We start from the raw sequence: 27,074 nt of genomic DNA on the forward strand, positions 1-27,074 counted from the left end.
ACTAATCCCACAGCCCCACTCTCTCCCCATAGTCCAGTATCAATCCAAAACTATTCTCACTGCCCCACTCTCTCCCCATAGCCCTGTATCAATCCCCAAACGAATCTCACTGTCCCACTCTCCCCATTGCCCTGTATCAATCCCAAACTAATCCCACTGCCCCGCTCTCTCCCCATAGCCCTGTATCAATCCCAAACTAATCCCACTGCCCCGCTCTCTCCCCATAGCCCTGTATCAATCCCCAAACTAATCCCACTGCCCCACTCTCTCCCCATAGTCCTGTATCAATCCCCAAACTAATCCCACTGCCCCACTCTCTCCCCATAGTCCTGTATCAATCCCCAAACTAATCCCACTGCCCCACTCTCTCCCCATAGTCCTGTATCAATCCCCAAACTAATCCCACTGCCCCACTCTCTCCCCATAGTCCTGTATCAATCCCAAACTAATCCCACTGCCCCGCTCTCTCCCCATAGCCCTGTATCAATCCCCAAACTAATCCCACTGCCCCACTCTCTCCCCATAGTCCTGTATCAATCCCCAAACTAATCCCACTGCCCCACTCTCTCCCCATAGTCCTGTATCAATCCCCAAACTAATCCCACTGCCCCACTCCCTCCCCAGTCCTGTATCAACCCAAAAGTAATCCCTCCCTCTCCCCATAATCCTGTATCATTCCCGAACTAATCCGACTGCCCCTCTCCCTCCCCATAGTCCTGTACCAATCCCACTCTCTCCCCATAGCCCTGTTTGAATCCCCAAACGAATCCCACTGGCCCTCTCTCTTCCCATGGCCCTGTCCAAATCCCCAAACCAATCCCATTGCCACACTCCCTCCCCAGTCCGATATCGAACCAAAAAAAATCCTTCCCTCCCCCCAAAGTCCTGTATCAATCCCAAAATAACCCCACTGCCCCACTCTCTCCCCATAGCCCTGTACCAATCCCAAACTAATCCCTCTCTGCCCATAGTCCTGTATCAATCCCTCTCCCCATAGCCCTGTATCAATCCCAAACTAACCCCACTCTCTCCCCATAGCCCTGTACCAATCCCAAACTAATCCCTCACTGCCCATATTCCTGTATCAATCCCACACTAATCCCATTCTCTCCCCATAGTCCTGTATCATTCCCAAACTAATCCCACTGCCCCACTCTCTCCCCATAGTCCTGTATCATTCCCAAACTAATCCCACTGCACCACTCTCTCCCCATAGCACTATCATTCCCAAACTAATCCCACTGCCCCACTCTCTCCCCAGAACCCTGGACCAATCCCAAACTAATCCCTCTCTGCCCATAGTCCTGTATCAATCCCACACTAATCCCACTGCCCCACTCTCTCCCCATAGCCCTGTATCAATCCCACACTAATCCCACTGCCCCTCTCTCCCCATAGCCCTGTATCAATCCCCAAACTAATCCCACTCTCTCCCCAGAGTCCTGTATCATTCCCAAACTAATCCCACTGCCCCACTCTCACCCCATAGTCCTGTATCAATCCCAAACTAATCCCACTCTCTCCCCAGAGCCCTGGAGCAATTCCAAACTAATCCTTCTGCCCCACTCTCTCCCCAAAGCGCTGTATCAATCCCACACTAATCCCACTGGCCCACTCTCGCCCATAGTCCAGTATCAATCCCAAACTAATCCTTCTGCCCCACTCTCTCCCCAAAGCGCTGTATCAATCCCAAACTAATCCCACTGTCCCACTCTCTTCCACGAGCCCTGTATCAATCCCCAAACTAATCCCACTGTCCCACTCTCCCCATAGTCCTGAATCAATCCCAAACTAATCCCACTGGCCCACTCTCGCCCATAGTCCAGTATCAATCCCAAACTAATCCCACTGCCCTGCTCTCTCCCCATAGCCCTGTATCAATCCCAAACGAATCCCACTCTCTCCCCATAGTCCTGTATCAATCCCAAATAATCCCACTGCCCCATCGTCCTGTATCAATCCCCAAACTAATCCCACTGTCCCACTAGTCCTGTATCAATCCCAAACTAATCCCGTTGCCCCGCTCTCTCCCCACAGCCCTGTATCAATCCAAAACTAATCCCATAGCCCTGTACCAAACCCCAAACTAGTCCCACTCTCTCCCAATAGCCCTGTATCAATGCCAAACTAATCCCACTGCCCCATTCTCTCCCCATAGCCCTGTATCAATCCCCAAACTAATCCCACTCTCTCCCCAAAGCCCTGTACCAAACCCCAAACTAATCCCACTGCCCCACTCTCTCCCAATAGCCCTGTATCAATGCCAAACTAATCTCACTGCCCCACTCTCTCCCCATAGTCCTGTATCAATCCCAAATAATCCCACTGCCCCACAGCCCTGTATCAATCCCACTGCCCCATTCTCTCCCCATAGTCCTGTATCATTCCCAAACTAATCCCACTGTCCCACTCTCTCCCCATAGTCTTGTATCATTCCCAAACTAATCCCACTGCCCCACACTCTCCCCATAGTCCTGTATCAATCCCAAACTAATCCCACTGTCCCACTCTCTCCCCATAGTCCTGTATCAATCCCAAACTGATCCCACTGCCCCGCTCTCTCCCCATAGCCCTGTATCAATCCCCAAACTAATCCCACTGTCCCACTCCCTCCCCATAGTCCTGTATCAATCCCAAACTGATCCCACTGCCCCACTCTCACCCCATAGCCCTGGATCAATCCCAAACATAATCCCACTGCCTGGTCTCTCCACAGAGACCTGTTTCAATCCCAAACTAATCCCACTCTCTCCCCATAGCCCTGGAGCAATTCCAAACTAATCCTTCTGCCCCACTCTCTTCCCATAGTCCTGTATCAATCCCACTGCCCCACTCTCTCCCCATCGTCCAGTACCATTCCCAAACTAATCCCACTGCCCCACTCTTGCCCCATAGTCCTGTATCAATCCCACTGCCCCACTCTTTCCCACTAGCCTTGTATCAATCTAAAACTAATCCCACTGGCCCACTCTCTCCCCATAGCCCTGTATCAATCCCAAACTAATCCCACTCTCTCCCCATAGCCCTGTGTCAATCCCAAACTAATCCCACTCTCTCCCAATAGTCCTGTATCATTCCAAAACTAATCCCACTGCCCTGCTCTCCCCATAGCCCTGTACCAATCCCAAACTAATCCTGCTGCCCCACACTCTCCCCATAGCCCTGTATCAATTCCCAAACTGATCCCACTCTCTCCCCATAGCCCTGTATCAATCCCAAACTAAAAACACTGCCCTGCTCTCTCCCCATCGTTCTCTCTCAATCTCTGGAACCAACAGTTGCACAGCATGGAGGGCCCGGGACGGGATTAATTGCGAGCGCCCTGAAAACAGGAGGAGACACGCTCCACCCAACCCACAGACAAAACCAGCCACTCGGGAGGAAATATTTTTGTAATTTTTTTTATATAAACAAAGATAAAGCAGAATGAATGAGCCCGCCTGTAAAGGAAGGAGATGGTCCTGACAGAGGGCCAATCAGGCATCCCGTCACACCACTCCCCCTCACATCCCAGAATACACCAGCTCTTTAAAGATTCCTTTGTTCCCTCCTCCTCCTCATACACTACAGACGATTCCTGACGATTCTCCCGACAGAGTCTTCAAGGACATTCACCGAACCCTGGTCAGAGAGAGAGGGAGGATTGGTGATTACACACTGGCAAAATTAAACTTGACACAGCAAATAGAGCGGGGTCGGAAAAGAGACACAGGGAGACACACACACACGCGCGGTGACCCCGAGAGAGAGTAATGACAGCCCTTCCGTAAGCATTAAGACACACCTGGGGACCACCTGTAAATAGTGGCACACGGCAACGGGGAAAAAAACAGGGGAGTGGGAATAATTGCAGAGTTTTCAAAGATCCGGCCAAGGCACGACGGGCCAAATTGCTTCCTCTGTGTTGTACTTCACCATATAAGGTATTGGTGAGACCGCACCTGGAATACTGCATACAGTTTTGGTGTCCATACTTAAGAAAAGACATACTTGCTCTCGAGGCAGTACAAAGAAGGTTCACTCGGTTAATCCCGGGGATGAGGGGGCGGACATACGAGGAGAGGTTGAGTAGATTGGGACTCTACTCATTGGAGTTCAGAAGAATGAGAGGCGATCTTATTGAAACATATAAGATTGTGAAGGGGCTTGATCGGGTGGATGCGGTAAGGATGTTCCCAAGGATGGGTGAAACTGGAACTAGGGGGCATAATCTTAGAATAAGGGGCTGCTCTTTCAAAACTGAGATGAGGGGAAACTTCTTCACTCAGAGGGTGGTAGGTCTGTGGAATTTGCTGCCGCAAGAAGCTGTGGAAGCTACATCATTGAATAAATTTAAAACAGAAATAGACAGTTTCCTAGAAGTAAAGGGAATTCGGGGTTACGGGGAGCGGGCAGGAAATTGGACATGAATTTAGATTTGAGGTTAGGATCAGATCAGTCATGATCTTATTGAATGGCGGAGCAGGATCGGGGGGCCGATTGGCCTACTCCTGCTCCTATTTCTTATGTTCTTATAATGCTATGATACACCCTGTAAATATTAACATGCTCCACGAGACCCCCTGTAAATATTAACACACTCCCGGAGACCCCCTGTAAATATTAACACACTCCCGGGGAGCCCCTGTTAAATATTAACACACTCCCGGGGACTCCCTGTAAATATTAACACACTCCCGGAGACCCCCTGTAAATATTAACACACTCCCGGAGACCCCCTGTAAATATTAACACACTCCCGGAGACCCCCTGTAAATATTAACACACTCCCGGAGACCCCCTGTAAATATTAACACACTCCCGGAGACCCCCTGCAAATATTAACACACTCCCGGAGACCCCCTGCAAATATTAACACACTCCCGGGGACTCCCTGTAAATATTAACACACTCCCGGGGACTCCCTGTAAATATTAATACACTCCCCGAGACCCCCTGTAAATATTAACACACTCCCCGAGACCCCCTGTAAATATTAACACACTCCCGGAGACCCCCTGTAAATATTAACACACTCCCGGAGACCCCCTGCAAATATTAACACACTCCCAGGGACCCCCTGTAAATATTAACACACTCCCGGAGACCCCCTGCAAATATTAACACACTCCCAGGGACCCCCTGTAAATACTGATCCATTGAACTACAGTCGAGAGAGAGAGGCAGGGCCATGTGTGGAGGCAGAGGGGCGCAGGGTACAGAGATTCGCGGAGACCACTCTTACAGGCTGCCCGGCCACTCAGTACTTACGCGGCTGAGAGTCGCCTCCTAGCACTACCCGATTGCGTCACTCTGCGTCGGGGGGACTGGCTGCGGGAGACTTGGACCGCGACCGAGGCTCGGAATTCCTTTCCGGGGAGGCGGAGCGGGATTTGACGGGCGACTTCGACATCTCCGGGGACCGGGACCGGGACCTGGACCGGGACCGCTCCTTCTCGGCCGGCGACCTCTGGGGCGAGCCGTCCCCCTCGGGCGACCTCTCCCTCTCCGGTGACCTGCAGCCCTCCTGGGCCGGCGAACTCTCCCCCTCTGGCGACCTCTCCCCCTCCGGCGACCCCGAACGCTCCCGCTCCTGCTCTGGCGACCTCTCCAGCGACCGCGACCTGGATCTCTCCGCCTCCGGCTCCTTCGACCGCGAGCGGGATTTGCTCCTCGAGGCCCCCTTGCCCTCCGACTTCACGGGCGAGGGGGACTTGGAGCGGGAACGGGAACGGGAGCGGGAGCGGGAGAGCGAGCGGGAGGGCTTGGACCTGGATTGACCCTTCCCCCGGGCCGTGTTCTTGGAGCGAGACCTGGAGCGGGATCGGGAGCGGGAGCGAGATCGGCTCGAACGTGTCCTGCTGCGGCTCCTGGTCCTCGACCGGCTACGACGTCTCCGCCTCGGGCTGGGACAGAGCGTCAGAAAACAGGACATCGAAGAATCACATTCAATTAACACCCACAATCCCCCCTCCTCCCCAATCCAACAAACCGACAACACACTCCCGGAGACCCGCTGTAAATATTAACACACTCCCGGAGACCCCCTGTAAATATTAACACACTCCCAGAGACCGCCTGCAAATATTAACACACTCCTGGAGACCCCCTGTAAATATTAACACACTCCCGGAGACCCGCTGTAAATATTAACACACTCCCGGAGACCCCCTGTAAATATTAACACACTCCCAGAGACCCCCTGTAAATATTAACACACTCCCAGAGACCGCCTGCAAATATTAACACACTCCCAGAGACCCCCTGTGAATATTAACACACTCCCAGAGACCGCCTGCAAATATTAACACACTCCCGGAGACCCGCTGTAAATATTAACACACTCCCGGAGACCCCCTGTAAATATTAACACACTCCCAGAGACCCCCTGCAAATATTAACACACTCCTGGAGACCCCCTGTAAATATTAACACACTCCGAGACCCCCTGTAAATATTAACACACTCCCGGAGACCCCCTGTAAATATTAACACACTCCCGGAGAGCCCCTGTAAATATTAACACACTCCCAGAGACCCCCTGTAAATATTAACACACTCCTGGAGACCCCCTGTAAATATTAACACACTCCCGGAGACCCCCTGTAAATATTAACACACTCCCGGAGACCCCCTGTAAATATTAACACACTCCGACACCCCCTGTAAATATTAACACACTCCCGGAGACCCCCTGTAAATATTAACACACTCCCGGAGACCCCCTGTAAATATTAACACACTCCCGGAGACCCCCTGTAAATATTAACACACTCCCGGAGACCCCCTGTAAATATTAACACACTCCCGGAGACCCCCTGTAAATATTAACACACTCCGAGACCCCCTGTAAATAATAACACACTCCCGGAGACCCCCTGTAAATATTAACACACTCCCGGAGACCCCCTGTAAATATTAACACACTCCGAGACCCCCTGTAAATATTAACACACTCCCGGAGACCCCCTGTAAATATTAACACACTCCCGGAGACCCCCTGTAAATATTAACACACTCCCGGGGACCCCCTGTAAATATTAACACACTCCCCGAGACCCCCTGTAAATATTAACGCACTCCCCGAGACCCCCTGTAAATATTAACGCACTCCTGGAGACCCCCTGTAAATATTAACACACTCCCGGGGACCCCCTGTAAATATTAACACACTCCCGGAGACCCCCTGTAAATATTAACACACCCCCGGAGACCCCATGTAAATATTCTTACGCACCCGGAGACCCCATGTAAATATTAACACACTCCCAGAGGCCCCCTGTAAATATTCTTACCCTTCCAGAGACCCCATGTAATTATTAACACAGTCCCGGAGACCCCCTGTCAATATTAACACACTCCTGGAGACCCCCTGTAAATATTAACACACTCCCCGAGACCCCCTGTAAATATTAACACACTGCCGGAGACCCCCTGTAAATATTAACACTCCCGGGGACCCCCTGTAAATATTAACACACTCCCGGAGACCCCCTGTAAATATTAACACACTCCCGGGGACCCCCTGTAAATATTAACACACCCCCGGAGACCCCATGTAAATAGTCTTACCCACCCGGAGACCCCATGTAAATATTAACACACTCCCAGAGGCCCCCTGTAAATATTCTTACCCTCCCAGAGATCCCATGTAATTATTAACACAGTCCCGGAGACCCCCTGTAAATATTAACACAGTCCCGGGGACCTCCTGTAAATATTAACACAGTCCCTGAGACCCCCTGTAAATATTAACACAGTCCCGGGGACCTCCTGTAAATATTAACACAGTCCTGGAGACACGCTGTCGATAAACTCTGGGCTCAGATACCACGATGCCCACTCCCCAAGGACACCCACCTCCTGCTTCTCCTGTAGCGACTGGACCTGCGGTTGCTGCCTCCCCCACCCCTGCGATAGGAGTCGGGCGGGCGCGAGTATCTGGCCATCTGCACCCTCAGCTCACGCCCATCCAGAATGGCCCCATCCATGGCGTCGATGGCATCCTCCGCGTCCCGCTTGTCGTAGAAACGCACAAAGGCAAATCCTCTGCTCTCCCGGGTGAAACGGTCGCGTGGGATGTACACGTCCCCGACCTGGGTACAGAGAGGGGGATACAGTTACAGGATACAGGGCTGGGGGTTTACTTGGGCACTGAGAGGGGTGGGGGGGGGGGCTAGAGTTAGAGGATACAAGGCTGAGGGGGTGTTTACGTGGGTGTAGAGAGGAGAGGAGAGGGGGATAGAGTTCGAGGATACAGCACCCCTGAAATGCAGCCAGCAGGTTCAAGGTTCAAAGTTCGTGCCTGACAGGGTGCAGAGAGGGTGAGAGGTCAGTCACCGCCTGAACCCACACAGAGTGAAGCTCTCACCTCTCCGTACTTCTCAAAGACCCGTTTCAGTGTTTCTGGCGACGTTCTGTAGGTCAGATTGTCGACTTTCAGGCTCGTCATTCCTTCGATGTCAGGGGGTCCGCTCCGATCGTAGCTCATTGCAAGATTCCCAGCGATATTCCTGGAGGCAGAAACAGCGCCAAGTGAAACACACGGGAACTCAACCAGTGCCGCCGAGGGCAGGGGGAGGGGGGAGGGGGGGGAGGGTCCCGCCGAGGGCAGGCTGCGAATTATCAGTTCTCTCTCACCCCCTCGATCTCTCGCTCCCCATATTTCCCCACTCCATCTCTCCCCCTATATTTCCCCACTCCCCCTCCATTGCTTTGGCAGATAAGGCAAAGGAGAATCCAAAGAGCTTCTGCAAATACAATAAAGGGCAAAAGAGTAACTAGGGAGAGAGTAGGGCCTCTTAAGGATCAACAAGGTCATCTGTGTGCGGAACCACAAGAGATGGGTGAGATCCTGAATGAATATTTCACATCGGTATTTACGGTTGAGAAAGGCATGGATGTTAGGGAACTTGGGGAAATAAATAGTGATGTCTTGAGGAGTGTACATATTACAGAGAGGGAGGTGCTGGAAGTCTTAACGCGCATCAAGGTAGATAAATCTCCGGGACCTGATGAAATGTATCCCAGGACGTTATGGGAGGAAATTGCGGGTCCCCTAGCAGAGATATTTGAATCATCGACAGCTACAGGTGAGGTGCCTGAAGATTGGAGGGTAGCAAATGTTGTGCCTTTGTTTAAGAAGGGCGACAGGGAAAAGCCTGGGAACGACAGACCGGTGAGCCTGACATCTGTAGTGGGTAAGTTGTTAGAGGGTATTCTGAGGGACAGGATCTACAGGCATTTGGAGAGGCAGGGACTGATTAGGAACAGTCAGCATGGTTTTGCGAGAGGAAAATCATGTCTCACGAATTTGATTGAGTTTTTTCAAGGGGTAACCAAGAAGATAGATAAGGGCTGTGCAGTAGACGTGGTCTACATGGACTTCAGCAAAGCATTTGACAAGGTACCGCATGGTAGGTTGTTACATAAGGTTAAATCTCATGGGATCCAAGGTGAGGTAGCCAATTGGATACAAAATTGGATTGACGACAGAAGACAGAGGGTGGTTGTAGAGGGTTGTTTTTCAAACTGGAGGCCTGTGACCAGCGGTGTGCCTCAGGGATCGGTGCTGGGTCCGCTGTTATTTATATTAATGATTTGGATGAGAATTTAGGAGGCATGGTTAATAAGTTTGCAGATGACACCAAGATTGGTGGCATTGTGGACAGTGAAGAAGGTTATCTAGGATTGCAACGGGATCTTGATAAATTGGGCCAGTGGGCCGATGAATGGCAGATGGAGTTTAATTTAGATAAATGTGAGGTGATGCATTTTGGGAGATCGAATCGGGCCAGGACCTACTCCGTTAATGGTAGGGCGTTGGGGAGAGTTATAGAACAAAGAGATCTAGGAGTACAGGTTCATAGCTCCTTGAAAGTGGAGTCACAGGTGGATAGGGTGGTGAAGAAGGCATTCGGCATGCTTGGTTTCATTGGTCAGAACATTGAATACAGGAGTTGGGATGTCTTGTTGAAGTTGTACAAGACATTAGTAAGGCCACACTTGGAGTACTGTGTACAGTTCTGGTCACCCTATTATAGAAAGGATATTATTAAACTAGAAAGAGTGCAGAAAAGATTTACTCGGATGCTACTGGGACTTGATGGTTTGACTTATAGGGAGAGGTTAGATAGATTGGGACTTTTTTCCCTGGAGAGTAGGAGGTTAAGGGGTGATCTTATAGAAGTCTATAAAATAATGAGGGGCATAGATAAGGTAGATAGTCAAAATCTTTTCCCAAAGGTAGGGGAGTCTATAACGAGGGGACATAGATTTAAGGTGAGAGGGGAGAGATACAAAAGGGTCCAGAGGGGCAATTTTTTCACTCAAAGGGTGGTAAGTGTCTGGAACGAGCTGCCAGAGGCAGTAGTAGAGGCGGGTACAATTTTGTCTTTTAAAAAGCATTTGGACAGTTACATGGGTAAGATGGGTATTGAGGGATATGGGCCAAGTGCAGGCAACTGGGACTAGCTTAGTGGTATAAACTGGGCGACATGGACATGTTGGGCCGAAGGGCCTGTTTCCATGTTGTAAACTTCTATGATTCTATAACTCTTCCCCTCCCGCCCCATATTTACCCACTCCCCGTCCATCTCCCCCCCCCATATTTACCCACTTCCCCTCCATCTCTCCCCCCCCATATTTACCCACTTCCCCTCCATCTCTCCCCCCCATATTTACCCACTCCCCCTCCATATTTACCCACTCCCCCCACCATCTCCCCCCCCATTGACCCACTCCCCCTCCATCTCCCCCCCCCATATTTACCCACTCCCCCTCCATCTCTCCCCCATATTTACCCACTCCCCCTCCATCTCTCCCCCATATTTACCCACTCCCCCTCCATCTCCCCCCCATATTTACCCACTCCCCCTCCATCTCCCCCCCATATTTACCCACTCCCCCTCCATCTCTCCCCCCCATATTTACCCACTCCCCCTCCATCTCTCCCCCCCATATTTACCCACTCTTCCTCCATCTCCCCCCCATATTTACCCACTCCCCCTCCATCTCTCCCCCATATTTACCCACTCCCCCTCCATTTACCCACTCCCCCTCCATCTCCCCCCCCATTTACCCACTCCCCCTCCATCTACCCCCATTTACCCACTCCCCCTCCATCTCCCCCCCATTTACCCACTCCCCCTCCATCTCCCCCCCATTTACCCACTCCCCTTCCATCTCCCCCCCATTTACCCACTCCCCTTCCATCTCCCCCCCAATATTTACCCACTCCCCCTCCATCTCCCCCCATATTTACCCACCCCCCTCCCATATTTACCCACTCCCCCTCCATCTCCCCCCCATTTACCCACTCCCCTTCCATCTCCCCCCCATTTACCCACTCCCCTTCCATCTCCCCCCCAATATTTACCCACTCCCCCTCCATCTCCCCCCATATTTACCCACCCCCCTCCCATATTTACCCACTCCCCCTCCATCTCCCCCCCATTTACCCACTCCCCTTCCATCTCCCCCCCATTTACCCACTCCCCTTCCATCTCCCCCCAATATTTACCCACTCCCCCTCCATCTCCCCCCATATTTACCCACCCCCCTCCCATATTTACCCACTCCCCCTCCATCTCCCCCATATTTACCCACTCCCCCTCCATCTCTCCCCCCCATATTTACCCACTCCCCCTCCATCTCTCCCCCCCATATTTACCCACTCTTCCTCCATCTCCCCCCATATTTACCCACTCCCCCTCCATCTCCCCCCATATTTACCCACTCCCCCTCCATCTCCCCCCCATATTTACCCACTCCCCCTCCATCTCCCCCCATATTTACCCACTCCCCCTCCATCTCCACCCATATTTACCCACTCCCCCTCCATCTCTCCCCCGATATTGACCCACTCCCCCTCCATCACTCTCCCCCTACATTTACCCATTCCCCCTCCCCCCGTTTTTACCCACCCCCCTCCCCCCGTTTTTACCCACCCCCCTCCATCTCCCTCCCCCATCACTCTTGCCTCATATTTACCCACTCCCTCCTCCATCTCTCTCCGACCATTTTTACCCCCCTCCACCTCTCTCCCCCAATAATTACCCCCTCCGTTCTATCTCTCTCCCCCATATTTACACCCTCCCCGTCCATCTCTCTCATCCTATATTTACCCATTCTCCCGAAACTCCCCCTCCCCCATATTTACCCATTCCCCGTATACTCCCCTGCCCCCATATTTACCCATTCCCCCTATACTCCCCCTCCCCCATATTTACCCATTCCCCCTATACTCCCCCTCCCCCATATTTACCCATTCCCCCTATACTCTCCCTCCCCCATATTTACCCATTCCCCCTATACTCCCCCATATTTACCCATTGCACCTATACTCCCCCCTCCCCCATATTTACCCATTCCCCCTATACACCCCCTCCCCCATATTTACCCATTCTCCCGAAACTCCCCCTCCCCCATATTTACCCATTCCCCCGATACTCCCCCTCCCCCATATTTACCCATTCCCCCAATACTCCCCCCTCCCCCATATTTACCCATTCCCCCTATACTCCCCACTCCCCCATATTTACCCATTCCCCCGAACTCACCCTCCCCCATATTTACCCATTCCCCCTATACTCACGCTCCCCCATATTTACCCATTCCCCCTATACTCACCCTCCCCCATATTTACCCATTCCCCCTATACTCCCCCTCCCCCATATTTACCCATTCCCCCTATACTCACTCTCCCCCATATTTACCCATTCCCCCGAACTCCCCCTCCCCCATATTTACCCATTCCCCCGAACTCCCCCTCCCCCATATTTACCCATTCCCCCAAGACTCCCCCTACCCCATATTTACCCATTCCCCCAAGACTCCCCCTACCCCATATTTACCCATTTCCCCCGATACTCCCCCTCCCCCATATTTACCCATTTCCCCCGATACTCCCCCTCCCCCATATTTACCCATTCTCCCTATACTCCCCCTCCCCCATATTTACCCATTCCCCCTATACTCACTCTCCCCCATATTTACCCATTCTCCCTATACTCCCCCTCCCCCATATTTACCTATTCCTCCTATACTCACTGTCCCCCCATATTTACCCATTCCCCCTATACTCACCCTCCCCCATATTTACCCATTCTCCCTATACTCCCCCTTCCCCATATTTACCTATTCCCCCTATATTCCCCCTCCCCCATATTTACCCATTCCCCCTATACTCACTCTCCCCCATATTTACCCATTCTCCCTATACTCCCCCTTCCCCATATTTACCCATTCTCCCTATACTCACTCTCCCCCATATTTACCCATTCTCCCTATACTCCCCCTTCCCCATATTTACCCATTCTCCCTATACTCACTCTCCCCCATATTTACCCATTCCCCCTATACTCACTCTCCCCCATATTTACCCATTCTCCCTATACTCCCCCTCCCCCATATTTACCCATTCTCCCTATACTCACTCTCCCCCATATTTACCCATTCTCCCTATACTCCCCCTTCCCCATATTTACCTATTCCCCCTATATTCCCCCTCCCCCATATTTACCCATTCCCCTATACTCACTCTCCCCCATATTTACCCATTCCCCCTATACTCACTCTCCCCCATATTTACCCATTCCCCCTATACTCACTCTCCCCCATATTTACCCATTCCCCCTATACTCACTCTCCCCCATATTTACCCATTCCCCCGATACTCACTCTCCCCCCATATTCACCCACTCCTCCTCCATCTCTCCCCCGATATTTACCCACTCCCCCTCCATCACTCTCCCCCTACATTTACCCATTCCCCCTCCCCCCATTTTTACCCACCCCCCCTCCATCTCCCTCCCCCATGACTCTTGCCTCATATTTACCCACTCCCTCCTCCATCTCTCTCCGACCATTTTTACCCCCTCCACCTCTCTCCCCCAATAATTACCCCCTCCGTTCTATCTCTCTCCCCCATATTGACACCCTCCCCGTCCATCTCTCTCATCCTATATTTACCCATTCCCCCTCCCCCATATTTACCCATTCCCCGTATACTCCCCCTCCCCCATATTTACCCATTCCCCCTATACTCCCCCCTCCCCCATATTTACCCATTCCCCCTGTACTCCCCCTCCCCCATATTTACCCATTCCCCCTATACTCCCCCTCCCCCATATTTACCCATTCCCCCAATAGTCCCCCTCCCCCATATACTCACCCTCCCCCATATTTACCCATTCCCCAGAGACTCACTCTCCCCCACATTTACCCATTCCCCCAACACTCCCCCTCCCCCATATTTACCCATTCCCCCGAACTCACCCTCCCCCATATTTACCCATTCCCCCGATACTCCCCCTCCCCCATATTTACCCATTCCCCCTATACTCCCCCTCCCCCATATTTACCAATTCCCCCTATACTCCCCCTCCCCCTTATTTACCCATTCCCCCGATACTCCCCCTCCCCCATATTTACCCATTCCCCCAATACTCACTCTCCCCCATATTTACCCATTCCCCCGAAATCACCCTCCCCCATATTTACCCATTCCCCCGAACTCCCCCTCCCCCATATTTACCCATTCTCCCTATACTCCCCCTCCCCCATATTTACCCATTCCCCCTATACTCCCCCTCCCCCATATTTACCCATTCCCCCTATACTTAGTCTCCCCCATATTTACCCATTCCCCCTCGACTCCCCCTCGCCCATATTTACCCATTCCCCCTATACTCCCCCTCCCCCATATTTACCTATTCTCCCTATACTCCCCCTCCCCCATATTTACCTATTCCCCCTATACTCCCCCCTCCCCCATATTTACCCATTCCCCCTATACTCACCCTCCCCCATATTTACCCATTCCCCCTATACTCCCCCTCCCCCATATTTACCTATTCCCCCTATACTCCCCCCTCCCCCATATTTACCCATTCCCCCTATACTCACCCTCCCCCATATTTACCCATTCCCCCTATACTCACCCTCCCCCATATTTACCCATTTCCCCCTATACTCCCCCTCCCCCATATTTACCCATTCCCCCTATACTTAGTCTCCCCCATATTTACCCATTCCCCCTATACTCACTCTCCCCCATATTTACCCATTCCCCCTATACTCCCCCTCGCCCATATTTACCCATTCCCCCAATACTCCCCCTCGCCCATATTTACCCATTCCCCTATACTCCCCCCTCCCCCAGATTTACCCATTCCCCCTATACTCACCCTCCCCCATATTTACCCATTCCCCCTATACTCACCCTCCCCCATATTTACCCATTCCCCCTATACTCCCCCTCCCCCATATTTACCTATTCTCCCTATACTCCCCCTCCCCCATATTTACCTATTCCTCCTATACTCACTGTCCCCCCATATTTACCCATTCCCCCTATACTCACCCTCCCCCATATTTACCCATTCCCCCTATACTCCCCCTCCCCCATATTTACCCATTCCCCCTATACTCCCCCTCCCCCATATTTACCCATTCCCCCTATACTCACTCTCCCCCATATTTACCCATTCCCCCGAACTCCCCCTCCCCCATATTTACCCATTCCCCCGAACTCCCCCTCCCCCATATTTACCCATTCCCCCAAGACTCCCCCTACCCCATATTTACCCATTCCCCCAAGACTCCCCCTACCCCATATTTACCCATTTCCCCCGATACTCCCCCTCCCCCATATTTACCCATTTCCCCCGATACTCCCCCTCCCCCATATTTACCCATTCTCCCTATACTCCCCCTCCCCCATATTTACCCATTCCCCCTATACTCACTCTCCCCCATATTTACCCATTCTCCCTATACTCCCCCTCCCCCATATTTACCTATTCCTCCTATACTCACTGTCCCCCCATATTTACCCATTCCCCCTATACTCCCCCCTCCCCCATATTTACCTATTCCCCCTATACTCACCCTCCCCCATATTTACCCATTCTCCCTATACTCCCCCTCCCCCTTATTTACCCATTCTCCCTATACTCCCCCTCCCCCATATTTACCCATTCCCCCTATACTCACTCTCCCCCATATTTACCCATTCCCCCTATACTCACTCTCCCCCATATTTACCCATTTCCCCCTATACTCCCCCCCCATATTTACCTATTCCCCCTATACTCACTCTCCCCCATATTTACCCATTTCCCCCTATACTCCCCCCCCATATTTACCTATTCCCCCTATACTCACTGTCCCCCATTCTCCCTATACTCCCCCATATTTACCTATTCCCCCTATACTCACTGTCCCCCATATTTACCCATTCTCCCTATACTCCCCCTCCCCCATATTTACCCATTCCCCCTATACTCCCCCTCCCCCATATTTACCCATTCCCCCTATACTCCCCCTCCCCCATATTTACCCATTCCCCCTATACTCCCCCTCCCCCATATTTACCCATTCCCCCTATACTCCCCCTCCCCCATATTTACCCATTCCCCCTATACTCCCCCTCCCCCATATTTACCCATTCCCCCTATACTCACTCTCCCCCATATTTACCCATTCCCCCTATACTCACTCTCCCCCATATTTACCCATTCCCCCTATACTCACTCTCCCCCATATTTACCCATTCCCCCTATACTCACCCTCCCCCATATTTACCCATTCCCCCTATACTCCCCCTCCCCCATATTTACCCATTCCCCCTATACTCCCCCTCCCCCATATTTACCCATTCCCCCTATACTCCCCCTCCCCCATATTTACCCATTCCCCCTATACTCACTCTCCCCCATATTTACCCATTCCCCCTATACTCACTCTCCCCCATATTTACCCATTCCCCCTATACTCCCCCTCCCCCATATTTACCCATTCCCCCTATACTCCCCCTCCCCCATATTTACCCATTCCCCCTATACTCCCCCTCCCCCATATTTACCCATTCCCCCTATACTCCCCCTCCCCCATATTTACCCATTCCCCCTATACTCCCCCTCCCCCATATTTACCCATTCTCCCTATACTCCCCCATATTTACCCATTCTCCCTATACTCCCCCTCCCCCATATTTACCCATTCCCCCTATACTCCCCCTCCCCCATATTTACCCATTCTCCCTATACTCCCCCTCCCCCATATTTACCCATTCTCCCTATACTCCCCCTCCCCCATATTTACCTATTCCCCCTGTACTCACTGTCCCCCATATTTACCCATTCTCCCCCTCCCCCATATTTACCTATTCCCCCTATACTCACTCTCCCCCATATTTATCCATTCCCCCGATACTCCCCCCCATATTTACCCATTCCCCCGATACTCCCCCCCCCATATTTACCCATTCTCCCTATACTCCCCCCCTCCCCCTATACTCACTGTCCCCCATATTTACCCATTCTCCCTATACTCCCCCTCCCCCATATTTACCTTTCCCCCCTATACTCCCCCTCCCCCATATTTACCCATTCTTCACTGTGGACCCACTCACCGACATTTACCCCCTCCCCACACGTTAATTCCATTCTCCGCTCCTCCCACATTTACCCCACACTCCCCCTCCCTTACCCCAACACTCCCCCTCCCCATGAACCGCATACTCCCCCATTAACCCCTCACTCACCCCTTCCCCTCGCCCCATTAACCCCCCACTCAACCCTCCCCCTCATTAACCGGTCAGCCCCATTAACCCCTCACTCACCCCTCCCCCATTAACCCCTCACTCACCCTCCCCCTCATGAACCCCTTCACCCCTCCCCCCATTAACCCCTCACTCACCCCTCCCCCTCATGAACCCCTTCACCCCCTCGCCCTCATGAACCCCTTCACCCCCCCTCGCCCTCATGAACCCCTTCACCCCCCTCCCCCTCATGAACCCCTTCACCCCCTCCCCCTCATGAACCCCTTCACCCCCCCTCCCCCTCATGAACCCCTTCACCCCCTCCCCCTCATGAACCCCTTCACCCCCCCTCCCCCTCATGAACCCCTTCACCCCCTCCCCCTCATGAACCCCTTCACCCCCTCCCCCTCATGAACCCCTTCACCCCCTCCCCCTCATGAACCCCTTCACCCCCCTCCCCCTCATGAACCCCTTCACCCCCCTCCCCCTCATGAACCCCTTCACCCCCTCCCTCTCATGAACCCCTTCACCCTCTCATGAACCCCTTCACCCCCTCATGAACCCCTTCACCCCCATGAACCCCTTTACCCCCTCACCCCATTAACCCTTTTACCCCCTCACCCCCATTAATCCTTTTACCCCCCTTTACCCCTCTCTCACTCTCACCCCTACCCCAACTTCACCCCCAGCCATCAATTTACTCCCCCTTTACCCTCTCTGTCCCTGACCAGCCGTTAATCCCTTTAATCCTCCCTCCCACCCACTCCCTGTCCCCCATTAACCCCTTTACTCCCCCCTCATTCCCCAGCCCCCATTAACCCCTCCCACTTTAACCCCTGACCCCTCTCTCCCCAACCTGACTCCCCATTAACCCTTTCCCCCCCTCACTCACCCTCTCCTCCCTCCCCCATTCCCCTCCCCCCTCACTCCCTCCCTCCTCCCCCTCTCCATCCTCCCCTCCCCGTTTCACTCACTCCCCTCCCCCTCACTCCCATTCCCCGCTCTCTCCCCTCCCCCACTACCTCTCACTCCCTCCCCTCTCACTCCCTCACTCCCTCCTCTTCCTCACTCACTCACTCACCCCCAGAATCTCCGTCTCCGTCGAACCTCAGAAGCGAAAATGGCGCTCGGAAGTGACGTGTGGAGGGAGGGGAAGGGGGCGGGGCCGGAGGCCGGAAGTGCCGCGTGCGCGCCGGGCGGGAAACGGGTCCCCCGGGGGGGGCGGGGCCTGAGCGGCGGTTGGGATTCAAAAAAAATAAACCGTCCCGCGGGTTAAAAGGGCGGGAGATCCGGGATCGGGGGATCCACTGAGGTAAAAGGGGCGGACCGGGGATCCACTGAGGTAAAAGGGGCGGACCGGGGATCCACTGAGGTAAAAGGGGCGGACCGGGGATCCACTGAGGTAAAAGGGACGGACCGGGGATCCACTGAGGTAAAAGGGGCGGACCGGGGATCCACTGAGGTAAAGGGGCGAACCGGGGAATCCACTGAGGTAAAGGACGGGATCCGGGGATCCACTGAGGTAAAGGGGCAGACCGGGGGGATCCACTGAGGTAAAGGACGGGATCCGGGGATCCACTGAGGTAAAGGGGCAGACCGGGGGGATCCACTGAGGTAAAGGGGCGGACCGGGAATCCACTGAGGTAAAGAACGGGATCCGGGGATCCACTGAGGTAAAAGGGGCGGACCGGGGATCCACTGAGGTAAAAGGGGCGGACCGGGGATCCACTGAGGTAAAAGGGGCGGACCGAGGGATCCACTGAGGTGAAGGGACCGACCGGGGATCCACTGAGGTGAAGGGACCGACCGGGGATCCATTGAGCTAAAGGGGATCCACTGAGGTAAAGGGGCGAACCGGGATCCACTGAGATAAAGGGGTGGATCGAGGGATCCACTGAGGTAAAGGGGCGGACCGGGGATCCACTGAGGTAAAGGGGCGGGCCGGGGGATCCACTGAGGTGAAGGGCGGGCTGGGGATCCACTGAGGTAAAGGGCCCAGCACCGGGGGATCCACTGAGGGCTAAGGGCTGGCAGGGAGATCCGCTGAGGTGAAGGGTGGGCCGGGGGATCCACTGAGGTAAAGGGCCCGGGACTGGGGGATCCGCTGAGGGCCGGCCGGGGGGATCCGCTGAGGGCCGGCCGGGGGGATCCGCTGAGGCAAACTGAGTGTGAAAAGCCCCGAATTCCCTCATTCACTGCCTGAAAACAGCAGGTGCTTCCGGTCCGGAGGTGCGGGGGAGAGAACCGTCCGAGCGCCCCCCTCCCCCCACACCGGGACCGGCCGGCCCGAGACCCCCCCCCCGGGTACCGGCCGGCCCGAGACCCCCCCCCGGTACCGGCCGGCCCGAGACCGCCCCCCCCGGTACCGGCCGGCCCGAGACCGCCCCCCCCCGGTACCGGCCGGCCCGAGACCGCCCCCCCGGTACCGGCCGGCCCGAGACCGCCCCCCCGGTACCGGCCGGCCCGAGACCGCCCCCCCCGGTACCGGCCGGCCCGAGACCGCCCCCCCCGGTACCGGCCGGCCCGAGACCGCCCCCCCCGGTACCGGCCGGCCCGAGACCGCCCCCCCCGGTACCGGCCGGCCCGAGACCCCCCAGGTACCGGCCGGCCCGAGACCCCCCCCCCCGGTACCGGCCTGCCTGAGACCCCCCCCCCCCGGTACCGGCCGGCCCGAGACCGCCCCCCCGGTACCGGCCTGCCTGAGACCCCCCCCCCCCCGGTACCGCCCGGCCCGAGACCCCCGGGATCAATCTCCCATTTTATAAGTTTATTTATTAATTTTTAATGTCATTTTTCCATTTGGGGAAAGATTTCCTTTTTTGGGGGAGGGGGCAAGACTTGGGCTTATTTTTAATTAATTTTAAACGATCATTTCTCTCCACCTCTCCCATTTTAGAAGGTTATTTATTGTTAATTTTTTATTTTGAATACTCTATCCATTTTGGGCAACTATTTCCTTTTTTGGGGGGAGAGAGACAACAATTCGGCTTACTCTTAATAATTTATCAATAGAACTGATCATTTCTGTCCAAATTTCCCATTTTATACGATTATTTAATATTCAGTCCATTTTGGGGAAGGATTTCCTTCCCGTTTAGGGGGGAGGGGGGGCAAGAATTAGGCCATTTGTCCGATTTACTTTTAATTTATTTTTTCCTCTCGATTTGCCCTAAACCCAAAAAAAACCTGCGGTCACTCGAACCGTGGTAAACACATCAAAGTCTTGGAAATATGATCCAGAACAGGAGGGGGAATGGGATTTGGCAAAATAAATCAAAGGATTACATGTGATCTGCTCAGTGCAGTCCGAGGCACAGGCAGTGTCACATGTTATATATATAGGGGAAGAGGGAGCACTGAAAGAACCAGACTCAGGGGGTACCTTACCCTCTGAACCATACCCAGACCCTGACCTGTATTATTACATAAGATCACAATGAACGTACAGCACGGAAACAGGCCATTCGGCCCAACAGGTCCATGCCGGTGTCTATGCTCCACACGAGCCTCCTCCTTCCCTACTCCATCTCACCCTATCCCCATATCCTTCTATTCCTTTCTCCCTCATGTGTTTATCCAGCTTCCCCCTTAAATCCATCTACACTATTCACCTCAACTACTCCTTGTGGGAGCGAGTTCCACATTCTCACCACTCTCTGGGGAAACAAGTTTCTCCTGAATTCCCGATTGGATTTATTAGTGACCATCTTATATTTATGGCCCCCTAGTTCTGGTCTCCCCCCGCAAGTGGAAACATCTTCTCTCCGTCTACCCTGTCGAACATCGGAACATAGGAACAGGAGTAGGCCATTCAGCCCCTCGTGCTTGCTCCGCCATTTGATAAGATCATGGCTGATCTGTGATCTAACTCCATATACCTGCCTTTGGCCCATATCCCTTAATACCTTTGGTTGCCAAAAAGATATCTATCTCAGATTTAAATTTAGCAATTGAGCTAGTATCAATTGCCGTTTGCAGAAGAGAATTCCAAACTTCTACCACCCTTTGTGTGTAGAAATGTTTTCTAATCTCGCTCCTGAAAGGTCTGGCTCTAATTTTTAGACTGTGCCCCCTACTCCTAGAATCCCCAACCTGCGGAAATAGTTTCTCTCTATCCACCCTATCCGTTCCCCTTAATATCTTATAAACTTCGATCAGATCACCCCTTAACCTTCGAAACTCTAGAGAATACAACCCCAATTTGTGTAATCTCTCCTCGTAACTTAACCCTTGAAGTCCGGGTATCATTCTAGTAAATCTACACTGCACTCCCTCCCAGGCCAATATGTCCTTCCGAAGGTGCGGAGCCCAGAACTGCTCACAGTGCTCCAGGTGCGGTCTAACCAGGGTTTTGTATAGCTGCAGCATAACTTCTGCCCCCTTGTTCATAATCTTAAAGACCTCTATCAGGTCACCCCTCAGTCTTCTCTTTTCTGGAGAAAGGAGCCCCAGCCTGTTCGGCCCTGCACTTGGACCAGAAGCATAAAACCTAACCGTAAACTCCCCCAACCCCCGAAACACGTCCGACCCCGAATCCTAACACTGAATGTAGGAACAGGAGGAGGCCATTCAGCCCCTCGAGCCTGTTCCGCCATTCAATCAGATCCTGGCTGATCTGTATCCGAACTCCATCCACCCGCCATGGCCCCATGTCCCTTAATACTCTCCGGCGAGCAAAAATCTATCGATCTCCGAATTAAAATGATTGATTGAGCTGGCATCAACTGCTTCTTGTGGGAGAGAGTTCCCCACTTCTACCACCCTTTGTGTGAAGAAATGTTTCCTGACTTTTCTCCTGAATGGCCTGGCTCTGATTTTAAGGTTATGTCCCCTCGTCGAGACTCCCTCCACCAGTGGATAAAGTCTCTCTCTATTTATCGAAGCCAAGTTGATGGAATCTCTCCTCATAATCTAACCCTTGGAGCCCAGATAACATTCTGGTGAATCTGCACTGCACTCCTTCCAAGGACAGTATATCCTTTCCAAGGTGCGGTGCCCAGAACTGTACACAGTGCTCCAGATGTGGTCTGACCAGGGGTTTTGTACAGCTGTAGTAAAACTTCCTCCCCTCGATATTCTAGCCCTCTAGTTATAAAGGCAAACATTCCATTTGCGTTTTTAATTATTTTTTGTACCTGACATTTTAGTGATCTGTGTATACTTATCCCAACCACCGCTGACACCAACTAATAAGACAAACCCTAAGCCCCACACAATCCTAAATTCTAACTCTAGCTAATAACACTAATCCCGAACTCTAAGCTCCCCTAACCCTGACAACAACAGCAACTCCCATATACAGCATCTTTAACGTAGTAAAACGTCCCAGGGAGCTTCACAGGAGCGATTATCAAACAGAATTTGACACCGAGCCACGTGAGGAGATATTGGGACAGGTGACCAAAAGCTCGGTCAAAGAGGGAGGTTTTAAGGAGCGTCTTAAAGGAGGAGAGAGAGAGAGGGAGAGGTTTAGGGAGGGAATTCCAGAGCTTAGGGCCCAGGCAGCTGAAGGCACGGTGGAGTGATTAAAATCGGGGGATGGACAAGAGGCAAGAATTGGAGGACCATAGAGATCTCGGAGGGTTGTCGGGGCTGGAGGAGTTACAGAGATAGGGAGGGGGGCGAGGGCCATGGAGGGATTTGAACAGGAGGATGAGAATTGTCGGGGCTGGAGGAGGTTACAGAGATAGGGAGGGGGGGGGGGCGAGGGCCATGGAGGGATTTTGAACAGGAGGATGAGGATTGTAGGGGCTGGAGGAGGTTACAGAGATAGGGAGGGGGGGCGAGGGCCATGGAGGGATTTGAACAGGAGGATGAGAATTGTAGGGGCTGGAGGAGGTTACAGAGATAGGGAGGGGGGGGCGAGGGCCATGGAGGGATTTGAACAGGAGGATGAGAATTGTCGGGGCTGGAGGAGGTTACAGAGATAGGGAGGGGGGGCGAGGGTCATGGAGGGATTTGAACAGGAGGATGAGAATTGTAGGGGCTGGAGGAGGTTACAGAGATAGGGAGGGGGGGCGAGGGCCATGGAGGGATTTGAACAGGAGGATGAGAATTGTCGGGGCTGGAGGAGGTTACAGAGATAGGGGAGGGGGGCGAGGGTCATGGAGGGATTTGAACAGGAGGATGAGGATTGTAGGGGCTGGAGGAGGTTACAGAGATCGGGAGGGGGACGAGGGCCATGGAGGGATTTGAACAGGAGGATGAGAATTGTAGGGGCTGGAGGAGGTTACAGAGATAGGGAGGGGGGGGCGAGGGCCATGGAGGGATTTGAACAGGAGGATGAGAATTGTCGGGGCTGGAGGAGGTTACAGAGATAGGGAGGGGGGGCGAGGGCCATGGAGGGATTTGAACAGGAGGATGAGAATTGTCGGGGCTGGAGGAGGTTACAGAGATAGGGAGGGGGGGGCGAGGGCCATGGAGGGATTTGAACAGGAGGATGAGGATTGTAGGGGCTGGAGGAGGTTACAGAGATAGGGAGGGGGGGCGAGGGCCATGGAGGGATTTGAACAGGAGGATGAGAATTGTAGGGGGCTGGAGGAGGTTACAGAGATAGGGAGGGGGGGGTGAGGGCCATGGAGGGATTTGAACAGGAGGATGAGAATTGTAGGGGCTGGAGGAGGTTACAGAGATAGGGAGGAGGGGGGCGAGGGTCATGGAGGGATTTGAACAGGAGGATGAGAATTGTAGGGGCTGGAGGAGATTACAGAGATAGGGAGGGGGGGGCGAGGGCCATGGAGGGATTTGAACAGGAGGATGAGAATTGTAGGGGCTGGAGGAGGTTACAGAGATAGGGAGGGGGGGGTCGAGGGCCATGGAGGGATTTGAACAGGAGGATGAGAATTGTCGGGGCTGGAGGAGGTTACAGAGATAGGGAGGGGGGCGAGGGCCATGGAGGGATTTGAACAGGAGGATGAGAATTGTTGGGGCTGGAGGAGGTTACAGAGATAGGGAGGGGGGTGAGGGCCATGGAGGGATTTGAACAGGAGGATGAGAATTGTCGAGGCTGGAGGAGGTTACGGAGATAGGGAGGGGGGCGAGGGTCATGGAGGGATTTGAACTGGAGGATGAGAATTGTAGGGGCTGGAGGAGGTTACAGAGATAGGGAGGGGGGGGCGAGGGCCATGGAGGGATTTGAACAGGAGGATGAGAATTGTCGGGGCTGGAGGAGGTTACAGAGATAGGGAGGGGGGCGAGGGTCATGGAGGGATTTGAACAGGAGGATGAGAATTGTAGGGGCTGGAGGAGGTTACAGAGATAGGGAGGGGGGGGCGAGGGCCATGGAGGGATTTGAACAGGAGGATGAGAATTGTCAGGGCTGGAGGAGGATACAGAGATAGGGAGGGGGGGCGAGGGCCATGGAGGGATTTGAACAGGAGGATGAGAATTGTCGGGGCTGGAGGAGGTTACAGAGATAGGGAGGGGGGCGAGGGTCATGGAGGGATTTGAACAGGAGGATGAGAATTGTAGGGGCTGGAGGAGGTTACAGAGATAGGGAGGGGGGGCGAGGGCCATGGAGGGATTTGAACAGGAGGATGAGAATTGTCAGGGCTGGAGGAGGATACAGAGATAGGGAGGGGGGGCGAGGGCCATGGAGGGATTTGAACAGGAGGATGAGAATTGTCGAGGCTGGAGGAGGTTACAGAGATAGGGAGGGGGGCGAGGGCCATGGAGGGATTTGATCAGGAGGATGAGAATTGTAGGGGCTGGAGGAGGTTATAGAGATAGGGAGGGGGGGCGAGGGCCATGGAGGGATTTGAACAGGAGGATGAGAATTGTCGAGGCTGGAGGAGGTTACAGAGATAGGGAGGGGGGGTCGAGGGCCATGGAGGGATTTGAACAGGAGGATGAGAATTGTCGAGGCTGGAGGAGTTACAGAGATAGGGAGGGGGGCGAGGGCCATGGAGGGATTTGAACAGGAGGATGAGGATTGTCGGGGCTGGAGGAGGATACAGAGATAGGGAGGGGGGGCGAGGGCCATGGAGGGATTTGAACAGGAGGATGAGAATTGTCGGGGCTGGAGGAGGTTACAGAGATAGGGAGGGGGGGGCGAGGGCCATGGAGGGATTTGAACAGGAGGATGAGAATTGTCGAGGCTGGAGGATTGGTGCATTGGAACAGTGGAGTCTGGAGGTAACAAAGGCCATGGTTGAGGGTTTGAGCAGCAGATGGGTTGAGGCAGGGGGCGGAGCCAGCTTTTGAGATCCAGGCATGTTCCTTTTCACTTCCTCGTTCTTACTAGACGTCACACCTCACTTGGCGAGAGAGTGTTTGGTGAAAGATTTTCCCTTTGATTGTCTTTCTTCGGGCGAAGGGCCAGTTTATTAGTTTTTGATCGAGCAAGCTCTATTAACCTTTTATTCTGTATGTGTTTTTTTTAATTGCTTTCTGTTTCGAAAAATCACCCCTTTTGGGTGATCTTTCGAAACAGAAAGCAATTAAAAACTTCAGATTGTGATTTTTAATCCAGTAATTGGAAGGCTGGGCTGCCTGTTTGGTTCATTATACAATAAAGGAATTCATTTTGAAACAAATTCTCGAAGCTGTACGTTTTACCTTGATTCAGAATTTCCTTTTGCTTTCATTAAACTTCAATTTGGACAGGTTCGTTTGGTGCTGTGAGCTTTGGGCACTAATTCATCAGAACAACTTGCTTCTCTGTCGCGCCTTTCAACGCGTCAGGACGTCCCAGAGCGTTTCACAGCTAATCACGGACTTTTTAAAAGCGTGGTCACGGTCGTAACGTAGGAAACGCAGCAGCCAATTTGTGCACAGCAAGATCCCAGAAGCAGGGCCCGTGTCACAGGGGAGAACTCCTCCCCCCTCCTCTTCCAATAGTGGCCATGGGAGCTTTTACACCCACCCAAGAGGGCAGACGGGGTCCTCGGTTTAACGTCTCATCCAAAGGACGGCATCTGCGGACAGTGCAGCACTCCCTCAGTACTGGGACCGGGGAGTGTGGGCCTGGATTATGGGGCTCGAGTCCTAGAGTATATCCATCTCCCTCCGACAGTGCAGCACTCCCCGTCAGTGGGACCGGGGAGTGTGGGCCTGGATTATGGGGCTCGAGTCCTAGAGTATATCCATCTCCCTCCGACAGTGCAGCACTCCCTCAGTACTGGCACCGGGGAGTGTGGGCCTGGATTATGGGGCTCGAGTCCTAGAGTATATCCATCTACCTCCGACAGTGCAGCACTCCCTCAGTACTGGGACCGGGGAGTGTGGGCCTGGATTATGGGGCTCGAGTCCTAGAGTATATCCATCTACCTCCGACAGTGCAGCACTCCCTCAGTACTGGGACCGGGGAGTGTGGGCCTGGATTACGGGGCTCAAGTCCTAGAGTATATCCATCTCCCTCCGACAGTGCAGCACTCCCTCAGTACTGGCACCGGGGAGTGTGGGCCTGGATTATGGGGCTCGAGTCCTAGAGTATATCCATCTACTTCCGACAGTGCAGCACTCCCTCAGTACTGGGACCAGGGAGTGTGGGCCTGGATTATGGGGCTCGCACCTCTGAAGTGGGCCATGATCCCACGACTTTCTGAATCAC

The 27,074-nt window shown here is 53.4% G+C and overlaps 1 protein-coding gene across 1 annotated transcript; it reads right to left on the minus strand.

The window, feature by feature from the left end:
- Positions 1 to 3,385: 3,385 nt before the first annotated feature.
- On the minus strand, positions 3,386 to 18,684 carry LOC137311971 (serine/arginine-rich splicing factor 2-like). Its single transcript, XM_067978781.1, has 5 exons — positions 18,606 to 18,684; positions 8,351 to 8,492; positions 7,840 to 8,075; positions 5,251 to 5,885; positions 3,386 to 3,621 (listed from the first exon to the last, which is right to left on the minus strand). The coding sequence occupies exons 2-4, from the start codon at positions 8,468 to 8,470 to the stop codon at positions 5,288 to 5,290; spliced, it is 954 nt and encodes a 317-aa protein (XP_067834882.1). The 5' UTR covers positions 8,471 to 8,492; positions 18,606 to 18,684; the 3' UTR covers positions 3,386 to 3,621; positions 5,251 to 5,287.
- Between the last annotated feature and the right edge of the window lie 8,390 nt (positions 18,685 to 27,074).

This window comes from Heptranchias perlo, unplaced genomic scaffold, assembly GCF_035084215.1.
Source record: "Heptranchias perlo isolate sHepPer1 unplaced genomic scaffold, sHepPer1.hap1 HAP1_SCAFFOLD_385, whole genome shotgun sequence".
Lineage (NCBI taxonomy): Eukaryota > Metazoa > Chordata > Chondrichthyes > Hexanchiformes > Hexanchidae > Heptranchias > Heptranchias perlo.

Coding starts and splice junctions, on each gene's coding strand:
- LOC137311971 (XM_067978781.1), bottom strand. CDS start 8,470: ATGAGCTACGATCGGAGCGGACCCCCTGACATCGAAGGAATGACGAGC. Junction 8,076..8,350: donor TCTTTGAGAAGTACGGAGAG/GTGAGAGCTTCA, acceptor CTCTGTACCCAG/GTCGGGGACGTGTACATCCC. Junction 5,886..7,839: donor CGCTACAGGAGAAGCAGGAG/GTGGGTGTCCTT, acceptor GCTCTGTCCCAG/CCCGAGGCGGAGACGTCGTA.